Below are 22,586 nucleotides of genomic sequence, written 5' to 3' on the forward strand. Positions count from 1 at the left end.
GTGGAAAGTGTCATTGTCAGTAATAGTATGTTTGCCTGGTTTTATCTGAAAAGCGTAAAAGACAAGTGGCATTGTTATTTTCTCTGTTAACCTGTCCTGTAGTAACCTCCTTTGTGATACCAATCTGCCTTTGTATAGTTGCTGCGGCAGCAATTTTATAGGCTTAACTGTAAGCTTTAGCTAATAAGACTTAAATTTTCATATTATAAAAGCATGAGGGGAGTTGCAAAGAATCATGTGGGAAATCTCATTTCTGCCTTTGACCTCTTCCTGGTTGTTACAGCTTTTCTTCCTTTGCTGTTTCCTCATCAATGCTATGTTTTTTGTGAAGCATTTTGTGTTGCTGAGCCAATGCAAAATAGCAGTCAACCTCCAGGACTTTTCTTTATGCATGTGCAGAGATTACAAAGATGGATTGCTAAGGGTTTCTTTTTTTACCCTAAAATTGTTTTTAACAAAGGCTTTTCTGGAACCCTTGGAAGCTCCTAGTGATAATCCACACTTGTCCCATTACATAGATTTGATTATCTTCTTAGGGGCTAGGCCTTCAGTAGTAGATATAGTGATATGTTTTATTTTAGTGATATATTTTATTTAGTTTTCTATGCCTTCATTATATATAGAGCTATATGTAGTTTCCATATAATTGACATTGCTAAATGTCATAAAATGTTTTGCTGCTGGAATTTAAAAAATCCAAGGTTTTTTCTTCAGTTCTTCCCTGTAGTAGCAGAGAGAGAATATGGGGTTATCTGTGTACATGAGTGATTTTATTTAATGTAGGGTTAACAAAGACATGCATTTTTTTTTCATTTAAACTGTCACAAAGGTCTAGGAGATCTATCTTAGACTTGGAGTACCAGTCACTGATTACTCAGATCTTTGGATTTCTTTTCCCTAAAGGAGGATACAGTCCTGATCTTGGATAATATTTAATAGTATATTATGAAAATTCTGTCCTCTTACTACGTTCTTGCATCTCATATCATGTTTAAATGCCTTGAAACAGTAAAGTTTGCAGCACTACAGCTACAACACTGCAATTACTTAAAAGGTAAAGGTAGTCCCCTATGCAAGCATCAAGTCATTACTGACCCATGGAGGGACATCACATCATGATGTTTTCTTGGCAGACTTTTTGTTTCGGTGTGGTTTGACATTGCCTTCCCCATTCACTTATTCTGCCTTAAACCCTGTTGAACTCAAATAGAAATGCATAGAAACAGGCTGTAAATGTGGTGGCCAGCTCTAAGTATTGGATATTGAAAAGGAGCATTAAACATTGCAGGGTGTTCTTTTAAGCTGCAACATTGGATTGTTTTAATGATGATAAGGAAACCTATGAAGGTAGAGCAGCACTTCAGAATGGAACTTTCCTGGGCTGCCCCCCTTCCTGCTGTGCCCCCTGAAATCATGCCCCCTATGGTTGGTGGAGCCCTGGGAACAGTGTAGTGAGTGACACTGTAGTCTACAGCACGGGGAGGCAAAATCATTCCTCTTCGTTCCACAGGTGGAAAGCATGGTTAGTATCTAAACCATTGAAAATAAAAAGAGAGAATGAAAATAAACCGTTGGCCGAGGTTGTTTGCTTTTTAGAACATGCATGAGACACCAATATGAAACTTTACATGAAACATAGTTAAGCATTGCTTATTTGAATAATTATTAATTGGGGCACTGATATTATATCTGTCAGAGCTCTGTATGCAATTTTTTCTGTCATGAGCTCTGTTGATTTTTGAAAACAAGTGAAATTTTTTTAATGTATTTCTTGCTAAAAGTTGGGCTTCAGGAAGGCCAGTTGGAAAACTGCTTCTCAGGCAACATTTGGCTTGTAGGCCAGTTAACAGTTTAATAACTGTATATCTTTCACAGAGTGGAATTAAGGAAAAGAGCAGGAGTCCAGTAGTACCTATAAGACTAACAAAATTAGTGATAGAGTATGAACTCTCATGAACCTCAGCTCACTTCTTCAGAATTAAGGACTCAGCTTTTAAATCTTTGATGTAAAATCACTACAGTCTCAGTATTCAGAACACTTTTTGTTAAATTTGTGATTTGTTTTATTGTTGTAAATATAAATCAGATTTAAATACCAAGCTGGCAGAATTTTTCTTTTTTAGCACCCCATGTACACCTGTTATTCTCTCTTGACTTATGCACATCCTTGTCTTATCAATACTGGCATTGGTTTATTGTAAATAACAGAAGGAATTGTTGCTTGATGAGGAACTTGGTAGACTCTTTTTAGTACTAGGAGGAACTAATAACTTTGCTTAACAAAATGCAAACTGTTTTGTATTGCAACTGCTGGCTTTCTGGATCTGAACTAGGAACAAACCCAATAGTGCACACATGCATACTTGCTAGTGAAGTGGAAAATCTATTGCATTTTTCTTTTCTGAAAAATATGTCCAATGTCCTCAGTTGACTTGGATCTGATTTAGGATGTTTGCTATATTTCATAAACATTAAGTATGCCATATTTTTTCTTACTATAAAAATACTCTAAGGGAGATTGTTTTCTACAGGTACCTGAGATCCTGGAGTGCTACTGCTAGTCAGACATGACAGTTTTGACCTAGATGGGTCAGCGGTCTGGCTTTGTGTAAGGCAAAGTCATTAGTACTATTACTTCATTGGTGGTTGGTGAAAGTTTTAACTGAGCAGTGAATGTGCAATGAGGACTCTTGTCTTGTGTAGGTTCTTCACAGAAAGGTATGAAAAGAAATGGAGGACAAGGATAATAAAATCTTCTTTTGACTGCTAAAAATATATAAAATAAAGTTTGTTTTTAAACCTACTACACAAAGAGTGTATGCTTTTTTAAAAAGTGTAAATTGTTGTTGGACCCTTTTCCTGTTCCCCTCTGCGTCTGTGTGCCCACTCTGTCAGAGCAGTTTCAAATTGCTGTTGTAGGAGTAGTGGGAGAAAAACAGCTTGAACTTAGTCATTACAGATGTATCCCATACTTCCAGTTCCTCTTTTAGAAGGTAGGTGGGATGATGTCTCCAATGGAGCACAAAGAATTCAGATCAGAGATGACAGCCCAAAGAGTAAACAAAAGAGCACCAGACAGTGGGAACAGAAGAACAGAACAGATCTAAGGAGCCTTAAATGATTTGGAGGATACAGCATTTAATTTGAGGCTGATGATTTAACATTATCCACCAGTTAATCACACAGAGTGTATTCAGAAGAGTTGACATTTTGCATCCCTGGTTCAATTTATTTTCAGGTTGTGTATATATCTTGGTCATGTTGGTCTTTAACATGCTACAGGACTTGAATCTTGCTCTTCTAACTGGCATTTTAGCTTCCTTGAAAAAGCTAATGAGAGAATCCCAGAAGCAGCTAGAATTTACAAGTGGGAACCCACCAAGGAACTCGCAATATGGGGGAAATCCCCCCCCCGCCCGCTGATCCCTGTTTTGTCCTACAACTTTCTGGACCCCCCACCCCCATCACCTTTCTCACTCTCTTACCATCACCTCCTACTGTTCTTGTCATCTATCTTTCCCCTCCTACTCTACTGGCATCACATGACTAGCTCATTTGTGCTGCCTCTAACCTCACTGCTTCTGCTGCTGCTCCCCCAGCTTTCTTTCCCCTGCCTGGCAGAGTGACTCCTTTGCCTTGATTGCCACTGTCGTCGCCTTTCTTCCCTTTTGCTTTGGTCATTCCTTGTCAGCCCCCTGCCCTACCAAACATTTCACATTCTCTTTCTTTTAGCATGTATGTTTCTGCTGACAGTGCTTCTCCATGTAGGTCTTTTTGTAATCCCCATTTTTTAATATTGGAATTTTTGCAAACCTTGTCTCCCCCCACCCCCCGCCAAGTTTGTAAAAAGATGTTCCTTCTCCTTGGATCAGAACACACAGTTTATTTTGTTGTGATTTATTAATAAAACATTCAAAACAGAACTGCATTAAAATAAATAATGATGAAAACATGTTTAGGCTCTGTTACTTTTTGTAGTTAGTACACTGTCTCCAGATCCTGGTAAAAAAAAATCCGAGGTTCTCTTTTCTCATATAGCAGAAGTTACAGCAAGGATCCCAGGATAGCTTCTGCATATGTTAAACTTGAAGGCCCTTAAATTTTACTTACACACATAGTGCTTTAAGCATCTTTTGTTCACATGTAGGGCAGAACAAGTCTATAGACATTACAACATTTAGAAATCAGTGCATATTGAAACAGTAGTATGTGATTTCTGTGATTTAAGATACTAGGTTGTGTCCTGTGGAAATTTTGTTGGTAGAAGCAGATCTTTCCCTATCTTCCCTTTCCCCAGCAGCCACTTACGATCCATGAAAGGTATTGGTAAGGTTGTGGGACTATCACAGATAAAAAGTAATACATTCAAGTAAGAGTGCCCCTTCTCCCATCAGTGAAACATTTCATGTTCTTCATTTGAGGTAACATTCCTGTGTGTTCCCATTCATTCTCTCCCTATAGTGCTCCAAAATGAAAGGGAGATCCAGGATAGACAACTGCCCAGTCTTTTTTCTTACCTTGTATATTATGATGCAGCTATGGACAGGATAGATCATCAGAAGCATCTTTCCTATTGCATCTGAGATTTTTGTCTTACAACTGCTGAATATAGATTAAGCTTTGAAGCCTTGGAATATAAGTATAATTTACTTCAGATGTTTAGTTCCAGTACAAGAGCATTGTACAATGTGTCTATTTAAATGCAAAGAGAAATGGCAACAATGTGGAGAAGGTCCACAAAGTTTGGCTTGCTCTGCCAGGCATTATTTATTTTTTATTGCCAGTGACTTGTCCCTTTTGTCTCAGGTTTCAAGGTGTTAATACAATATCAGCAGCAAAAAGTAGTGTCAAAAAGATAAAACAGCATGCTAAATATAGCAGCCAGCCTACATATCTAGTCTCTCTGAAAGAAGTCGGGATTGTCAGGGAATAATGGTACTTGTTTGAGGTTGAAGGGCCCAGCCCTGTATCTACTGTCAGTTCTGGGGTGGGAAGACGGGAGCCCACTGTGCAGCTGGCCCAGTGGCGTTAGTCCATCCTTGTGCTGAACGGCATTTCTGGCTTTGGTGGACTTGGTAATGTAGCTGTTGGGAAGCAGCAGTGCCGTGTCTGAGCTAGCTGCCATTTGGTCAGTGGGCAGGGAGGTAGCTAAAAGGTAGTCTTGGCCAGTGGCTCTGCCATACTCCATGTGGGCCCCCTGAACTGCCAGGAGGTTCCTGGGCTTTAGCTTTAGTGTGCCCTTTAAAAGGAGTTTCGGAGTCAAGCAAGAAAGATGTGCTTGGGCTCTTTCCAGCAGGCTATAAAGGCAGATGGGAGAGAGGAGCCATAGTGAATGTTGCCTCCCCTTTTTTCCTTGTGCTGAGGCTGTGAGAATCTTCTGAAAGGAATACTGGACAGTACTCGGACAGGATTCTGGCCCAGAAAGCCAGGGCTCCTTTGAACCTCCTCTTGTAAGCTGCTCCATAAAATTAGCTCAATAACCGAAAAGGTCCTAAAGCAGGCTAGGAAGTAGTGAACCATTGTGGGAGGACATTGTGAGAACAAAGCAGCTAGGGGAGTTTTATTTTTGCTGAGCAATTTCTTTGGTTAAGTGAATCTCTTACATTTCTAGTAACCATTCTCATTTTGTAGGACTGGTATTTGAATTCCAGTGTATAGAATGAGGTTAGATGCTATAATTATATTCATTATTTTTTTCCTTGGGATGATCTTTTTTCACAAAACTGAGTTGCTAAATTTTGGATACAAAAGGCATATTAATATTTCCCCTCCATGCTTAATGTTACTTTTCAGTATGAAAATACTATTTTACACTTCTGCCACAGTAAAGTCTGTCTTGACAGAGTCAGCAAATGCCAGAACTGGATTTATGCTTTTGCCATTTTCCAAGGAGAGAGTTAGCACCAAGTAGCCATTTTAAACGGCGTCCTCTTATTTGAAAACTGATTGAGAATAAAGGAAGGAATGGACTTCAGAATGAACCATGTTATAAATATTTCTTCTTCTTTAGCATATAGGATTGGATCGTATGAATCACTTCCCTTTTCCCTTTGCTACCACCCCCTGAGACCTCTGAAAAGTTATGGCTGGAGAATTAGGACATGGAGGAAATTAGTGGGAATTGGTTATTTTTTTGCTTGACGTTTGGCTTTAGAGAGAGACAGGGTGCTTCCACTTTCTCTAAAGCTCATATCCTTGATTGTATTTGGCTTTTCAGACATTATTTAAGTGTACTTGATTGCTTCTTCTCACTTTTGGAGGGCGTAGTTCACCCTCATCCCCTTTTCTTCTTGGTAGTCAGATACACAATAAGTACTGCTTTACCAAAACTCAGTATGAGAAGTTAACAACTCCTTTCAATTCCTTCTGAGTTAATGTAAGTCAGAACACTTGAGGCTAAGCTATATATTACAGTTGTCTCCAGGTTTGCCAAAAAGATTTTTGGTCAGATGTTGCTTCCCTGTTGGAAGCACAATTCCAAGGCATGTGGGACCTGCTTAGGACTGGGATCACATCATGCAAGAAGAGGGAACGTAAGCCTTCCCTCAGCACCACTTTTGTGCTACCTTCTTTGTTGGGGGCAGCATGTGTAGTTCCATCAGTGCAGGTGTAGCCCCTTAAAAGGAAAACAGCTGCCCCCCAGGACCATTTCAGGCTGGATAGATGGTGTGTGGGAGGATTAATCTCCCTTTCTGTGTGGATCTAATCCAAATTGGGCCCCACATCCCTTGGAGTTGTGTTTCCAACAGTTGAGAGCATCTAACTGAATATACTTCTGCCTGACTCAATGTCTATCTTAATGTGTAGTTTGACTCTCAGAGTCTCTTCTTTCTGGCTCATTGGAAGATCTGTTTGCTTGTATAGCATCATGAATCTTTACACTGGATATCCAGCGCTTACCCCTGGTGACCAGATTTGTAGATTCCTGTATGTGAAACTTGTTAGACCTAAACTTTTAATGGGATTTATTTCTGACTACATGTTCTTAGAATCAGAATTCTTAGTTTGCTATTCAGTATGTACTTGCTTGGCAGTAAGTGCTTTCAAAGTTGGAGGGGTTTGTTTTGAGATAAGTGTTTGTTATTCGTGCACAGGATTTATGAAGAACTGTTAGACAAGGTTACTTTTATTAGTTTTGGACATAATACTGCTTCCTAATACTCCAACATAATTCAATGATTAGAAATGAAGCTCCTGCTTCTCTGCCCCCACAAAGCAAAATAAAGAATGTTGTGCATGCCAGTCCTGTTTCAAAGGCTGACATTTCAGCATGTATCCTGTTTTCTAGAGAAGTATATTATCTACCGGAGTTTCCTGAGGATATTTGCTAGAATGGTTTACTGCTGTATTTGTTACATGTGATCTATTTCCATGGTTTGTTCTGTTTTTCTACTCAGTTTTTACCAAAATTGACATGCGTTGTCTACATAATAAAATAATCATACCTAACAACAATCAAACCATGAGATCTTTACTCTCTCTTTTTTTGTATTTTTTTGAAAATAATAGTAAGTTTAACTTTCCCTTTTAAAGTATGTATACCATTTTTGGTTGATGACAAAACTGTCTTTGCAGAAAATACCACTGAACATTTTATGAGAGTTTGGAATAGTAAAAAGGCCCGTGACTGTATTTTGGTAATTTAAATTGAAAAAAGTGGTAGGTTTGATGAAACAATAAATTCAGATATGAATGTTTTCATAAGGATATGGGTCTTCTTCGATTCATAAGGATAAGTGTCTTCTATTTTTTTTAAAAACCCTATTAAATCTAGTTTGTTACTTAAAACACCAACAATTGGATTTATTGATTATCTGCTTGCAGAAACATACTTCCCAATCTAGAAGCAAATCAAGTTCCAGAACTTATTAAAGTATATTTATCCATGCAGTTCCCCTACTTTAGTCTTGCGTCCATTAACTGAGGGGGTATGCATGTATGACTCTACCAAAGGGTGAAACCGAGGAGTAACTGTCAATACTACTGTTCAAAAAACTCCCAGTACTGGATTTCTTAACCATACAATAAATAAGATTTTTGTATATTTTAAATTTTTAAAGGTGCTACAAGTGCATCAAGAAAACAATTATATGTCCTAATCAATAACAATCAGTAGGTACAATCAATACATATAAATACAAATATATAAGCCGAAATATCATGCTGATGGAATAGCTTCTGGGTGTTTGTCAAGGACAACAGTCTCTTCGGTCCACAACTGATGTATAACCCTTCCTTGAAAAAGATGAGGTAGATGATGCCAAAATAAAGTGCAAGGTGCAGGAGAGATCTTCACATAACCATTCTAGGCATGCTGTTTTCCTTCTTCAAACAGATGTCCACGCCCTACAGATTATTGGCCACATCTGTTTCGCACATATTGTCAGAACTGTGGCTAGATAATGTTCTACTCCAGACTACCTTCTGCAATCAGACAACAGTCCATTGTTTCCAAAAGGTTTTTACTGAAGAATTAGTTCATTATAGTCCACTAGCCTGAATACAATATTCAGGATGGTACATGTGCATTGTTACCAATGACAGGCAAAGCATGAGGTACAAAGTAACAGATCACAGCAGGCCCAACCTCCCCCCACAGTTCTCAAAACAACCCCTTTGAAGTTAGGAAAGCGAAAGTTCTTCAAGGCCGGTTTATAGTGGAACATCGGTAGCCAAAACAATCCTCTTCTGTGAGATAGCTGCCTGGGAACCTTGGCACCTGTGAAGAGAGCACTTAAACACTGAAAGGATTAAAAATGGAGTCGGTTAAGCAAGGGCATGCAAGAAAGTATTCTGAACCTGACACATATGTGCTTTTTCAAGGGCAGTTTGCAAACAAGCCAACAGGGTGAGATGGGAACAGGATTAATTGTTTGCCCTAAGAGACTGTTGTCCTTGAGAAACACCCAGAAGCTATTCCATCAGCATGATATTTCGGCTTATATATTTGTATTTATATGTATTGATTGTACCTATTGATTGTTATTGATTAGGATGTATGATTGTTTTCTTGATGCACTTGTAGCACTGAAGCACCTTTAAAAATTTAAAATATACAAAAATCTTATTTATTGTATGGTTAAGAAAACCAGTACCAGGAGTTTTTATGCATGTATGACAGAATTGTTTTTCAATCTTACTTGTGTGAGCCAATAAGATTCAGATTTCTTGGTACAGTAAGACAGTAGGAAAAGTATAGTTAGGTAGGGAAGTGACTAAGAAGATTTCACATTCTAGTTATAGTATGTAGAGCAGTGGCAGTGCAGTCCTCAGGGCTACTGGGCTGCCAATGGCCACGTACCCACATACCTGGGGTGCCAGTAGTCTGTCCCCTAAGGACTTTGGTGGGAGAGGTGCACCGGCAGCCGAGCCCAGCAAGGCACGGCCAGGAGAGAATGCACCCTAGTTGTCCTGGCAATGCCGGCAGAATCCACTAATTGCGGGGCGGCAGCAGTTGACCGTGCCATGAGTGGCAGGGAAAGGTGTAGCCAGTCCACGGGCTGGGCTGCATGTGCCATCATCAGCTGTCAGTGCTACTCCCCCACCCTGCAGAGAGCGGGTGCACAGGGCAGAAAGACCCCTACGATTGGGTCTGCTGCACCCCAACAGAGATGCCTGCCTTGAGAGGAGCCCTGCCTCATGGGAGGAGGAGATACACTGAAGGTGCAGTTATGGTGCCCACTTACCTGCTCGCTCAACCCCCATTCCTGACAGGGGCCAGTCTGGCAGCTGAAGCACCACTCGTTTGCAACCCCACTGCCACCACTCTGAGAAACATGCATCCACTCCTTGAAAAGTAAGACCGGAAAGGCAGTGGAACCCAGTGAGGGTTGCACCCACAGCCTTCAGCATGTAGGATCAGCCCCTCAAATCTTGGAGAGGCGGCTCCTTAGAGGCAAGCGAGGGTGGGTTCCAAAACGAATGATGAGAATGCCCATTGGAAACAATTGGAGAGGCTACAAGGCCCATTGTATATGATGGGGGCCACAAATGCCCATTAACTTGCAGCTGCTCCATCAAAATACCTCACTGCGTCAAAAAGATGCTAGAAGAATGTGGGGTGGACCTTGAGAGACATGCTCATGTGTCAGGATGTCAGCTCCCAGAGTGGAATGATAGCTCTGGGACCAGAGAAAGTGCTCCAGGTGCTCTCATCCCATCTTCAGCACAAGACTCCCGACGTCCATCCCTGCCTTCATGAACAGTAAAAGGAACAGTGGTAAGGCCTTGTGGGAGAGGAGCCCCAGAGATCTCAGAACATTACTCCCCCCCATATCCCAGTATCAGCCTTTCTCCACACATGCAGTGGTCTTCTACCTGGCTTATCCAGCAGTGCTGTCAGAGAATGAGTGTCCTTCATGGGGCCACCCTAGACACACACAGGCAACACTCCAAGTCTCACCCTGCTGCCTGCAGTGAATCTGAGGGGGGATGGAGGAAAGGAAGCTGGGCAGGGCTGGAGCCTCCAAAGTACCACCAGACACCTGCTTCTTTTTGCAGCAGAGCCACACAAAGGCACCTGGAGCCTCTTTGGGGTCACCCCATCTATACCGGCCCACAGCCAGAGATCATTCGCTGAGATGTATGAAAGGGCAGCCCTATGGGGAAGTGGAGAGGGAGCTCCTGTCATGCACAGGCAAGCAAACAGACAGGGAGGGAGTTGTTCAAAACAAACTATTGAACTGCCAATTTTTCCAGTACAATGGGCGCCTATGGGCTGTACCGTCATTTTTCATGACATAACTTTTCGCTGCTGTTGGGGGTGTCCCTGAGCCTGAAATGACTTATGGAGCTGACTAAGTAGCTCCACATCCCGCCCCCCAGCATGCTGGTGCAGGAACTTATGCTGTGGTTATGCCCATGCCCGGCCACTACATGGGGGTGCCAACAGAGGGCCTGAGTGGAGCAGCGCCAGGCTGCTGCGCCATTGTGTATTGGAGTGAATGTGTTACACTGATGTAAGTCTGGGATGGGCCAGCATGACTCCTAGTTGGCTTCCAGGGCGCTCCCCCCCCCAGGATTATGCTGTTAATCCACTAGAATTAGAATATTACTACCATGCATATTTGTTTTCTGTTCTTTTAAATAGTTTGCTTATTTGTACCAGCCACAGACCTTCTGTAAGATCTTCAGTCCCCACCCTCCCGCCAAATCAAAATAATACCCTAGGTCGCTGTTTTAAACTTTTGTCCTAGTATTTAATGGTTAACAACTCAGTTTCTCTGGCTGAAGTCCAACTCTGTATTGTTATATGATCATGATTGAAATTAAGATGTTGTCTTCATATTTTATTCTTCAGATGGTATCATGGAAAGCTTGACAGAACAATTGCAGAAGAACGCCTTCGGCAGGCAGGGAAACCTGGAAGCTACCTTATTCGAGAGAGTGATCGAAGGCCCGGATCGTTTGTCCTGTCATTCCTTAGTAAAACAAATGTTGTTAACCACTTTAGGTGAGTGTTTGTGTGGTTTTTAGAATTATTCTCTCCATTCATATACCTTTTTAAAGCCCTGCTTAAAAAGTTTAGCATGCCTTTGTATGAAGGTTGGTTGTGCACTTTACCTCTTTACTCACTCAAGGCTTCAAAGGACTGGCATAGGACTGGCATTTATTGGTGCAAAAACCGTAATATTGCTATAAACAATAGGAGTAGAGGAAAGTAGTGAGTACAATGACTGTGCTGCAGTACATTGGCTGAGCTACAGGAAGCCCAGTAAAATGGATTGCAGGGGCAATGCAATACACTTAAGCTAGCACTTTTCAAACTTTGTGCCCTCAGAAACATTCGGGTCACATAGATTCATTTGTTGCTGAAGCCCTGTTTGTGAAAAAACCCTTGACTTTGTTTTAGGGTATCCTTAGTTCATGCAGAGTATGATACAGATTCACGCAACCTCTCTGCTGTTTTCTTTACTAAGAATGTGCCTTGGAAAATACTCTGGTTTTGCAAAAGGACAGAAAGGATAATTATCTGTTCCTGTTGCATTTGCCAGGAACATCTCTTTACAGGGAGGCAAAAATTATGGCTGTGATGCATGCACCAGAATTCCTGCCAGGATTCAGGTTTTTTTATCATCCCCACCTTTTCTATTCCCCCTTACATCACAGAGGAAGATAAGATATGAAAGGGAAACGTGTACAGCAAGAGTTGATCCCTTGACAAACTTCTGTGTCAGTCTGGTCTACTTTCTTCTGGCTGTTGGCCACCTTAGCACACTTTTGTACTCTTTGTAGTGATCTCTCGCTTCTCTTATCTGCAGAGGGGAGAAATATGAAGCTAAAGCATGCAGTGAGGTATTTGAGCAATTGCTCATTTCTCAGCAGCAGTGGATGTTCTATCTACCTGGTTCTTCTTATACTGTTAGTTCAAGGAGATTAACTTGAAAGTATCAAGAAACCTGTGAAGGAACATTGCTGTTTGGAGATGATCAGCTGCCTGAGTCAGGCAACGTGCTTATAGCTGTCATTTCTCCTTCTCTATCTCTTTACAGGGAGGCAAAAATGATGGCTGTGATGCATGCACCAGAATTCCTGAACAGTTGCATGAGTTTGCATCTCCCTCTCTGCAAAAGAATTGAGAGGGAGAGGCAGTGGCCAAACATGGTATCATATTTTCCCAGCTTATAAACACAGCAATTGTGATGCTTGAGCTAGAAAATGCTTACCTAGTGTGAGACAAACTCATTAGAGATCTAGATTGAATGTGTTCTGATGGAGGGAATGACTCAGTTGTGGAACATGTTTGATATGCTCAAGGTCACAAGCTCATTCCCTGGTGTCTCCAGCTAAAAGGATTTATTTATTTAAAGGTGAATCAAGTGGTAGGTGATGTGAAAGACCTCCACCTGAGTTCCTGGGAAGCTGCTGCCAGTCTGAGTAGATGATGTGTCAGGTTCAGAATGTTTTCTCCTATGTTGTAACCAAAGAGACTCCATTTTAATTCTTCTAGTGTTCTGAGTGCTTCTTCTACAGGTGCCAAGACGTTCCCTAGCAGCTATCTCACAGAAGAGGAATGTTTTGACTACAGCTTTTCCAGCCTTGGGAAACTTTCACTTTCTCAGCCTCAAGCAGCTTGTTTTGAGAACTATGGGGGGAGGTTGGGCCTGCTGAGGTTTGATACTCCGTACCTTGTTCTTTGCCTATCATTCGTAACAATACACATGTACCAGCCCAGATATTGCATCTGGGCCAGTGGACTATAATGGTTGCCTTTTTCAGTAAATCTTTTGAAAACAACGGACTCTTGTCTGATTGCAGAAGGTAGTCTGGATTATAACTATTATTTAGCCACAGATCTGACATGATGGACCCGTGGTCTGATTCAATATAAGTCAGTATTATGTGTTCAACCGTAATAATATTACGGGAAATGTAGTTTCCCGTAATAATTGAGCTCCAGCTTTCTCTACCAGCTGGAATTTTCAGGTTGTATTTGAAGGCAGATCTATACAGAGTACATTACAGTAGTCTAGTGACATGGATCCATGTGGCCAGTTTTGTCTGGTCAGTGAAAAGAGCTACCTTCTGCACTAAATGAAGATAGTAGAGAGCATTTTTGCCACTGAATTAACTTGCTTCTTCCCAATAATACTGGCTCCATGGGTGGTTCTACATCAGGAGTATCTAGACCTTTTTGGTCCAAGGATGCTTTGAAATACTGAAACCATTTGATGGACTGGTGGGACCTGATCAATTTTACAAGATCCATTGACTCAATATTGATAAAAATTAAGTAGGGCTGTGTTTTTAACAGCTACCCCCCCAGAAGTCTGAAGTTGCAATGAGCCATGTAAACCATATTTTTACTGCATCGTATGAAGTCGTTAATGTGAACTGTGAAGTTGTGAGGTATACAGAATCTGTCCCAGATGTATGCAGTCAGTTTTTTCCTGTAAGTCTTGCCTCCTACCCTGCCCTCTAAGCAGTGCTCCAGCCCTGCCATTTAGACCTTTCGGGCCTTGCAGGAACCAGCAGCTCCAGTGTGCGCTAGAAGCCTTAAGAGGCGAGACTGGAACTGCTTAAGAGGCTGGCCTGGCATCTTCAGTCCTGCTTCACATGCCAGATGAGAGAGGCTAGCACTGGTCCATGGACTGTACCGCTGTTCTGTATGAATGTCTATACAGCTCCTTTAAGATATATGTTGTCATGTCTTCAAACACTAATGTGCTGAGTGGAGTAGCACTGAAGTGTATCTCTTTGAATTTATATATTCTTGTTGAAGTTTTTCTAATGTTTGGTTATCTATCCCGACAGGATTATTGCTATGTGTGGTGATTATTACATTGGTGGACGACGTTTTTCTTCGCTTTCTGACCTGATAGGTTATTACAGCCATGTGTCTTGTTTGCTTAAGGGGGAAAAGTTATTGTTTCCAGTAGCACCTCCAGAGGTATGTTATTTTTAAAAAATCAATTATTTTCTGCCTTTTAGTAAAAATGAGTTTGATTTGATTTGGAAATATGCAATAGTGTTAAGTCTGTTAGTAATTTTATACTATTAATCACACTAAATACCTTGTGTAAACGTTCAGTTATAGAAACAATTTCTTTTCAGAATTACATTTTGCAGTGGTAGAGAATGTTACAATATATTTTGTGTAGAAGGAAGCCTAAGATTAAATATAAGGTTCAGACAGCTTTGGAACAAAGTAGCCAATTTTCTTCCTTACATGGATGACTGCAGAAGAGGAAAGACTCTGTCCTTCTGGGCCTCAAACATCATGGACAGTCAGATCCCCTTCCTTCTTGCTTCCTCCTGTGACACGAGGCAGGCATTGTGGATAAGATAGCTATCCTTCTAACCATTCCAGTAATACTCTGTTGAACCACACACGTAATAAAAATATACAAGGTAGCTAAATGTATTACTCTGCTTGTTTTCATAGCAAAAATATTTTGTGGTTATGCTGGCCTCTGATAACACACGACAAAGTCATGCCAAAGTCTAAAGTTATTTTTTATGAGTTGTTACTGGAGATATAATTGAGTACGCTGCTTAGTCTGTCCAAAATGAAGAGCAGTTTCCACTTTTTATAATTAACCTGAATTAAATAGACTTCTATTTACATCTGCCCTGATTGCTGAATAAGTACTGGAAGCTCTGTTTTGATTTTGATAAAATATTGAAACACTGAAGAGATTGACAATCCTAAGAAGGACTACTCAGCATCCTGCTCAAGTCTATTCAGTGCAGCTTACTCCTAGCAAAGTGTTCTTAGGATTACAGTGCTAGACTCTGGCCAGCTGAAGATGTTGGCATTATTAAAGCAATCAAGAATTTTAGTTCTTGTCCTACCACAAACCAGTTAGTTAAAATTCAGTGTCTAGATAGTGCATTGGATCTTCTGTATCTTGTCTTGAAGTCACAATGCTGGCATAGCAATCCAGATCTGAAGTCCTGCTCCATAACAGAACACTTTCATTTTTTATAGCCAGTAGAGGACCGTAGGAGAGTCCGAGCCATTCTGCCATATACCAAAGTGCCAGAAACAGATGAAATAAGGTATAGTTTATTATACTTACTGCATGTGGCAACTTGGGTACAACAGTAAATGTGTTTCTGTTAAAGGAAAGTTTTATTAATAGTTGTAAAAGAGTTAAGATGGCAATGAGCACCACAGTTTATAGTTTAAAATATCTTACTAACTGCTTTTGTTTATAGTTTTCTGTTTTGGTGTAAGGATTGATTTCTGAGCAGAAAATAAGTTCATGACCAGTTTACAAGAAAAGAATGATCAGATTATTTAGAAATAATATGATGATAATTTTTAGCATAGTAAAATAATTATCTGCAGTTTATGATTAAATGACAGCTATTATAATACATTCATTTCTATGAAACTGTTTCATAGAAACAGGTTCTTGCTACAGTATGGGGAGACGTGTAGTGGTGGAAAGCTTCACAGCTAGTAAAAAGGATTTGTAGGATTTATCCTGTTGACTTTTTGGTAATATAAAGTGGCTGCCCAGGAAAGCAGCAAAGCCAAAGCAATCCGTGAACAAGTTAGGAGATCACTACATATTGTCCAAGTACTGTCCAAGTAAGCAGGAAAACATGACTTTGTAACTTTGCTAAACGAAGATGGGGCACCCTCCTGAATGGGCTTGACCTAGGAACTGAATATGTTCCTTGAGTGCAGAATTTTGAGAGCCATTGTGAGTTGGAGAAAAAAATAGGGGGGAGGGATTATTTTGGTGAAGCTCCTGAGATTACTGGAGCAGCAGATTTGTTTCAGGAAAGGACTTCAAAATCTCCCCCTCCATTAATTTTTTTTTTAAACTGTGTCATGATTTCAGTACATTGACAAAAGCAAACACGTCATTAGCTAGGCTCTTCAATGCAGCTATTCAATTTATTCTCTTCTCCTAGTGTTTGAATATGACTTTTAGTGTTTGAATATGTCTTTTGCTGGAAATACTCCGGTTTCTCTTCAGATTGCATAAATTGCATAATTATTTTGCCTTTTTTACCAAATCTGAGGGGGGGGAAACCAGAATTTCCTTAGTTTCCAAATAGATTTTCTAATTCAGTTCAAGTATTTCTGAAAAATTGGTATGGGTATTCCCATTGTTTTCTATGGGAAAATTACTCTGGGAGATATCTAGTGGGCAGGAGGGGTCATTTTTCAACCAAACTTCACCAGATTTGGAGAGAACCTACTCCATCCTGACTGTCCTCTAAAGATCCTCCAAGTTTCATGAAGATTGGACCTCAGAGGCCAATTTTATGGGCCCCAAAGAAGGGGCTCCCACCCACTCTCCATTATTCCATATGGAGAAAAAAATATCTGGGCGCTATCTGGGGGGCGGTGGGTGACATTATTCCTGCAAATTCCACCAAATTTTCAGGTTACTTACTCCGGACTGGCCTCTAATGATCCTCAAGTTTCAGGAAGATTGGACTCTGGGGACCAATTCTATGAGCCACTCCATTGTTTTCTGTAGGGTAAAAAAGCTGACTTCCATTGCAGAAATACACTGGGGCAAGGCTGCCATGACCAAGGCACACTTCCAAATGGAAGCTGAGTTCATCCCAGAGAAAGCTCAATAGACTAAAGTGAAGTACAGGAATGGAATCTCTCCAGAACCAAAGTGAAGGAAGGGGACCAGCACCACATCAGAGAATCTTACCTATTCCACCCAGACCAAACTGATGCAAGGGACACTTCAGAAGCAGGCTTCTTGGTTCAGTTAAAAACAGATTGAGACATAAGACATTTATAAAATTATGAATGGATGGAGAAACCAGATAGACGTAATATACACATTTTCGTGTGTGTGTTTCGTCCACTTTAGGATAATACTTCCTATATTCGATGTAGAAGGCTGTAGTCCATAAAAACATGTAGTTCAATAACTTTTTTAGCCTTTAAGGAGTTATGGGAATAATAATCTAGCTAGCTGCTACTAGATATAAAAAACTATATCTGATAGCTCATTGTCTTACTTAACTGGATAAGCATTCCTCATTTCATTTTTGCTGAGGTGAGTCTCATAGATAAAAGAATCCAGGATCTTGCATGTTTGAGATCCTTGCTTTGGCTAAGAATCTCTTGCCTTTTTAAAATTCTTATATTCTAAGGACAGGAGTACATAAACTGAATTAGTCTGAATGAAAAACTAATCATACAAAGGTTGTCATTTAAAATATAAGACTGCAATCATGTATTTACTGATGTGGAAGTAGGACCTCGTGAACACAGTGGGATTGACTTCTGAGTAAATAAGCACAGGATTGCAGTGGAAGCCTTTAAATCTAAATGAGACCATTGTGCTTAGCGTTGAGGTAAATGTAGGAGTTGGAACTCTTAACTGTAGAATCCCCTCAGCCGATTTTCCCAATTTTCTCCATTGGTTTTGGGGAAAGACTGACTTTTGCTTGCCTCTTTCTAGAAGAATTCTTGTCATCTTTTTAAACTGGTACAAATGTGCATTTAATTTCCAGGGATACACACACAGATGTTTGGTGACTTTACAGAGAAATTTAGCCTAAACTGCTGTTTTAACTGGAATCTGTGTCATAACCTTAATTACCTATAGCTTCCTGAAAGGAGACATGTTTATTGTCCACAATGAATTAGAAGATGGATGGATGTGGGTTACAAATCTACGTACGGATGAGCAGGGGCTTATAGTAGAAGACTTAGTGGAGGAAGTGGTAAGTCACTTTATGTAAGCAATACTTGAACACTCAGTTTAAAAAATATTGTATATATCTGATACTGTAAAATATTAATCAAATGCAACTGACTTTTCAGTTCCACATTACTCCTGTTTGTTTTGATGTTTGTTGTTTTAAGACATACATTCCAGTATTTTAAACCTCCCTTCTAAATCCAACTTTCAGGGAGGAGAGAAATAGCAAAATATGCACATGGAAATCCAATATCTACAGTTCAGATCTTCTGTTTTGTTTGTATACTAATATATTGTAGCTGTGAGGGAAGCGAGCTTGAACACTAGACATTGGTTTGTATTCCATAGGTCCTTTATCTTTAATGAGGATATTCATCAATATTTTTGGTATCAAAGACACAGGAATCAAAATTTCCACAGGAAGTATTCTAGAGTTGCCATAAAGGTAGAAGTGTGATCAAGCCAGATTAATTTTTGCTACACAGTTTACAATTTGGGATGCTGTTAGTAAGTAGATGAAAACTTGCCCGAAGCTGCATGTTTTTTTAACTCTGGGTGTTTCTGTAAATTGAGAACAAGCTTTTCTCAGGGCCAAGCTACAAGTGACGAATGACACTTGGAACAGCAAGTGTATTTCTCCCTGTTCACTTGCCCTCCACTCAATCCACTTGCTGTTCAAGTGTCATTCGTCATGTGTAGCTTGGCCCTCAGTTGCATGTTTGTTTCCTCGAACAAACCTAATAATATTGCTGTGTGTTATAATATTAAATCTTAAAACTGTTCAAATTGCAAAATTATTTTTAATGTTTAATAAAGCATTGTGTGGACTTTAGAAAATGATTTCTTGTATTGGTTTGCTTTACTCTAAACGTCTGTGATATGTTTTTATTAGGGACGTGAAGAAGATCCACACGAAGGAAAGATGTAAGTGTTTTGTTAAAATGAAAGCATGTTTTGTGGTAGAAATTTATGACAAAGGTTAATATTTGAAGAAATCTTCTTTTTGAATTCTTAATTTATGAAGAGTTGAATTCCAAGGAGTAGTGTGCATCTTAAAAATAGGAGTTTTGACATTTCTACAGGAGTTTTGGCATTTCTAAGACATTGGCTACATCAATGGGTTGCTGAGTCATAAAAGGTTAGCAACATTTATGCGACAAGCAGAATAATTAATACATTGAATTATCAGCATTGCCTCATCTATGGATGCTTGAATCCAAAGGTTAGGGCCATGGACAGACAAGACAGATCTCTCTGCTTTTTCAGAAAAATCTGAAATCTAAAAAAACAAAACAAAAAAACCTACATCCACCCACCCTGGGGAAGTTTAAAACCCCAAATAATAGAAGCAGCAGCTGTAGCTTTAAGAAACAAATGCACTCTGTGGCTATTGCTAGGCAAGCACGACAGTATTGCTAGCATTAAAGTTTCTGTCAGTAAAGGGTGGGAGGTGGGCAGGGCTCTTTCCAGGGCAGTTTTGGCCTTTCGGGGAGGACTTATTAGGGCTAGGCCCAGCAGCAAACTTGCATCTTGCTACCACAGCTTCCATAACATCCAGGCCCTGCTGCTCACTACAGTTCAGCAGGAACCACCACACAAAAGACAGTGAGGAGAGAAGGAAACAAGAAAAGTGGAAAGGCTATGGGGTCTTTCAGGGAAGGGAAAGAAGAAATAGTGGAAGAGGAGAAAATGAAATGCTCCTCTGAAGTCATTACAGGTTTCTCCACCTGTTACCTCAAATACTTAGGAAGAAAGAATACTGATTCAATTCATATTTTTGGAAGCTTTATCTGGATTGCTTTGTTTAGTGCTGGCCATGATAATTCTACGCAAACTGAGAGAAAAGCTTAGAAAGCAGATTCTATGAAGAACAGGATATATTAGTTGAATAAGAGTTGAGGAATGGAGCTATATCTGCAACCTTGAAGTGTTTCCCAAATATATTGGAATACTTTAGTAATGAAAGCAATTTCAATATTGAAAGCAAAATAGAAAAGAGTCCAGTAGCACCTTTAAGACTAACCAACTTTACTGTAGCATAAGCTTTCAAGAACCACAGTTCATCATCGGTCTTCCATTGCAGTCCCACATGGGACTGTGCTTGTGCAGGCCTGCCGAATTTGGAGATTTTTTAGCTCAAATCCACCAGGGGGTGCCCCTGCCCCTGGTGCCCCAATGGTATTTAAATATATTTGTTCATGAGACTTCTAATCACATCGGGTACTTTAAAAAGAGATGTGTGGTGATCCACAGCAAAATGTTGGAAAGTTTTTTTGAGTTTGCCTGACAGCAACTGAGAAGATTTAATGAGTGCTGGTTCTGACAGTTCCAGCAGCCATTTGCCAGATGGCTGTAAAGGGTAGACCAGCAGGGAGGCATGAGAAAGGGAAAATGCTGTTCTCCTTCTCCCACCCTACCTTTGCTTTTTCCTCTCCTCTTCTCCCACTTACCTCCCGCCATCTCTGCCTTCTCCTTCCCTCATGCTGCTGCTGTCAGCACCTCCCCTCCTAATCTTCCTGCAATTGTTGTGTTATCCTCCTGCTGCCACTTTCCCTCTACTTGGCTGATCTTAATGGTTTTACTTTGTAAACCACCTCAGGCAGGTTCCCTGGAGAGGCAGCATAAAAATTTCCTGAATAATAAATAACTTTAAAATGCCCAGTCATAATGCCAGCTGTGACATCTTGTCACTTTTTTTGTTTGAATAGTGGTGTCTGTGCAAGGGCAGGCACTGCTTCTCTAGTTTTGATTCTTTAAAATGTTTTTGAACTTTTTAGATTGTTCTGCAAAGATGGGGCATTCCTAGGGTTAATAATATAATATTAAATATATAATCCTCTTTTCTGTACACCTTCATTTTGGGGATTTTGGGGGTCATCATCAGAACTGGATGTAAAGTCATTTGGGTCATTCTTAGGTACTCTTACAGTGCTGTCGTCCAATAAACTAGAATATGTTTCTAATATTTCCCAATTTATCCAATCTTTAAGATGGTTCCACGGGAAGATCTCCAAACAAGAAGCTTACAGCTTGCTGATGACAGGTACTTGTATTGTGCTTAAAATGTACTGTAAAGGACTGTGCTACCTTTCAGTTAATTTTTAGTGAATAGATTGCAGAAGAATTTGTATTATTGGTATAATGTAGCAAAAGTACATGCTTTGTGCAAGTGTAAGTTTATATGTAATATGCTCTTAGATGTTCTGCTGTAAAGTCTGTTTTTTGGTAAAGGTTTTATTTCTGTGTTGCACTGTACTTCTCAGTGTGGGAGAGTTTGTTTCTTGTATCATATAAACTTGGCCTGTGTTATTTTAGAAAAGAAATCCTGTAATTCAGCATTTCAAGGGAGAAAAAAATAGTGGTTAAAATGCTCTGAGAATAAATAACATTGGTGGCTGTTTGGCTTTATACAAGTAATTGAATTTCCTTGTGTGCATGCTATATTGCAACTGAGTTTAATTAAGTGATAATATTGACACCAAGAAAACAAATGATTGATGAGACGCTATTTTTTTTTTCTCAATCAGTTGGTCAGGTGTCAAGTTTTCTTGTGAGACCGTCTGATAACACGCCTGGAGATTACTCTCTCTACTTTCGAACAAGTGAAAACATACAACGTTTTAAAATATGTCCAACACCAAACAACCAGTTTATGATGGGGGGCAGGTACTATAATAGGTAAGTTGTAAACAGGTTTTAACTTTATGCAAACTTGGCTATGATGTATACCAGTATTCATTAGTGGCTTGGTTTAAATGTATTGTGATTTTTTTTCTTTTTGATGTTTTACAACCAGTGGTCCTTAATCAGGAATTCAAGAGGTTCAGTGTTCAACGTGCCTGGATCAGGTGAAATCGGAGTTGGATCTATAAATAAAATGAATAAGAATGCATGTTCTTTATGATCCCTTTAGGAATATACTGTAAAGAAGCGTTGCCTGAAGCAGTCACTTACTAGGAAAGATAGCCCCTTATTTCTAAAAAGTAACCATTGATGATTTGTTTTTGCTCTGTAATGTAATAACGTTGTGTAGACCTTAGTTCTTAATGTGAGATGTGAGTGGGAATGTGCACTGATATATGCCTATCTTTAAATGCATCTTATTTTCAAGTTCTAACTAAAAGACATGACAATCTAGAGTGTAATGTGTTTGAACACCTCTTCCTAGTAGTGATGAGTTTAGCTCCCTCTTCCAAAGGAGATGGCTCTTGCCTAACCCACAGATGGTGGAATTTGTCATACCTGATCATCCAGAACCAGGGAATTTTTATCCATCCCAACCGAGAATTTCTCTCGCTTCCAGCTTGGCTACTGAGTGGTTAGAGATCCTGCAGCTGGTGTGACTGAGAAAGTATCACGTTCTCCTAGCTGAAAAGTTCATTGGACTGTCATAGGAACTTCAAGTGGAAGATGGTATGAGGCTAAACAATTGGATCCTTTTGCATAACCCAC

General features: G+C 40.0%; 1 protein-coding gene across 1 annotated transcript in view; it reads left to right on the forward strand.

Moving 5' to 3' along the window:
* The window catches only part of RASA1 (RAS p21 protein activator 1), a 95,068-nt gene that overhangs the window by 6,984 nt on the left and 65,498 nt on the right, over positions 1-22,586 (forward strand). The window contains exons 2-8 of the mRNA XM_054986470.1: positions 11,300-11,452; positions 14,254-14,389; positions 15,431-15,501; positions 18,039-18,156; positions 19,027-19,058; positions 21,125-21,177; positions 21,662-21,812. Coding sequence (XP_054842445.1) covers positions 11,300-11,452; positions 14,254-14,389; positions 15,431-15,501; positions 18,039-18,156; positions 19,027-19,058; positions 21,125-21,177; positions 21,662-21,812 — 714 coding nt within the window. The remainder of the gene's footprint in view (positions 1-11,299; positions 11,453-14,253; positions 14,390-15,430; positions 15,502-18,038; positions 18,157-19,026; positions 19,059-21,124; positions 21,178-21,661; positions 21,813-22,586) is intronic.

This window comes from Eublepharis macularius, chromosome 8, assembly GCF_028583425.1.
Source record: "Eublepharis macularius isolate TG4126 chromosome 8, MPM_Emac_v1.0, whole genome shotgun sequence".
NCBI lineage: Eukaryota > Metazoa > Chordata > Lepidosauria > Squamata > Eublepharidae > Eublepharis > Eublepharis macularius.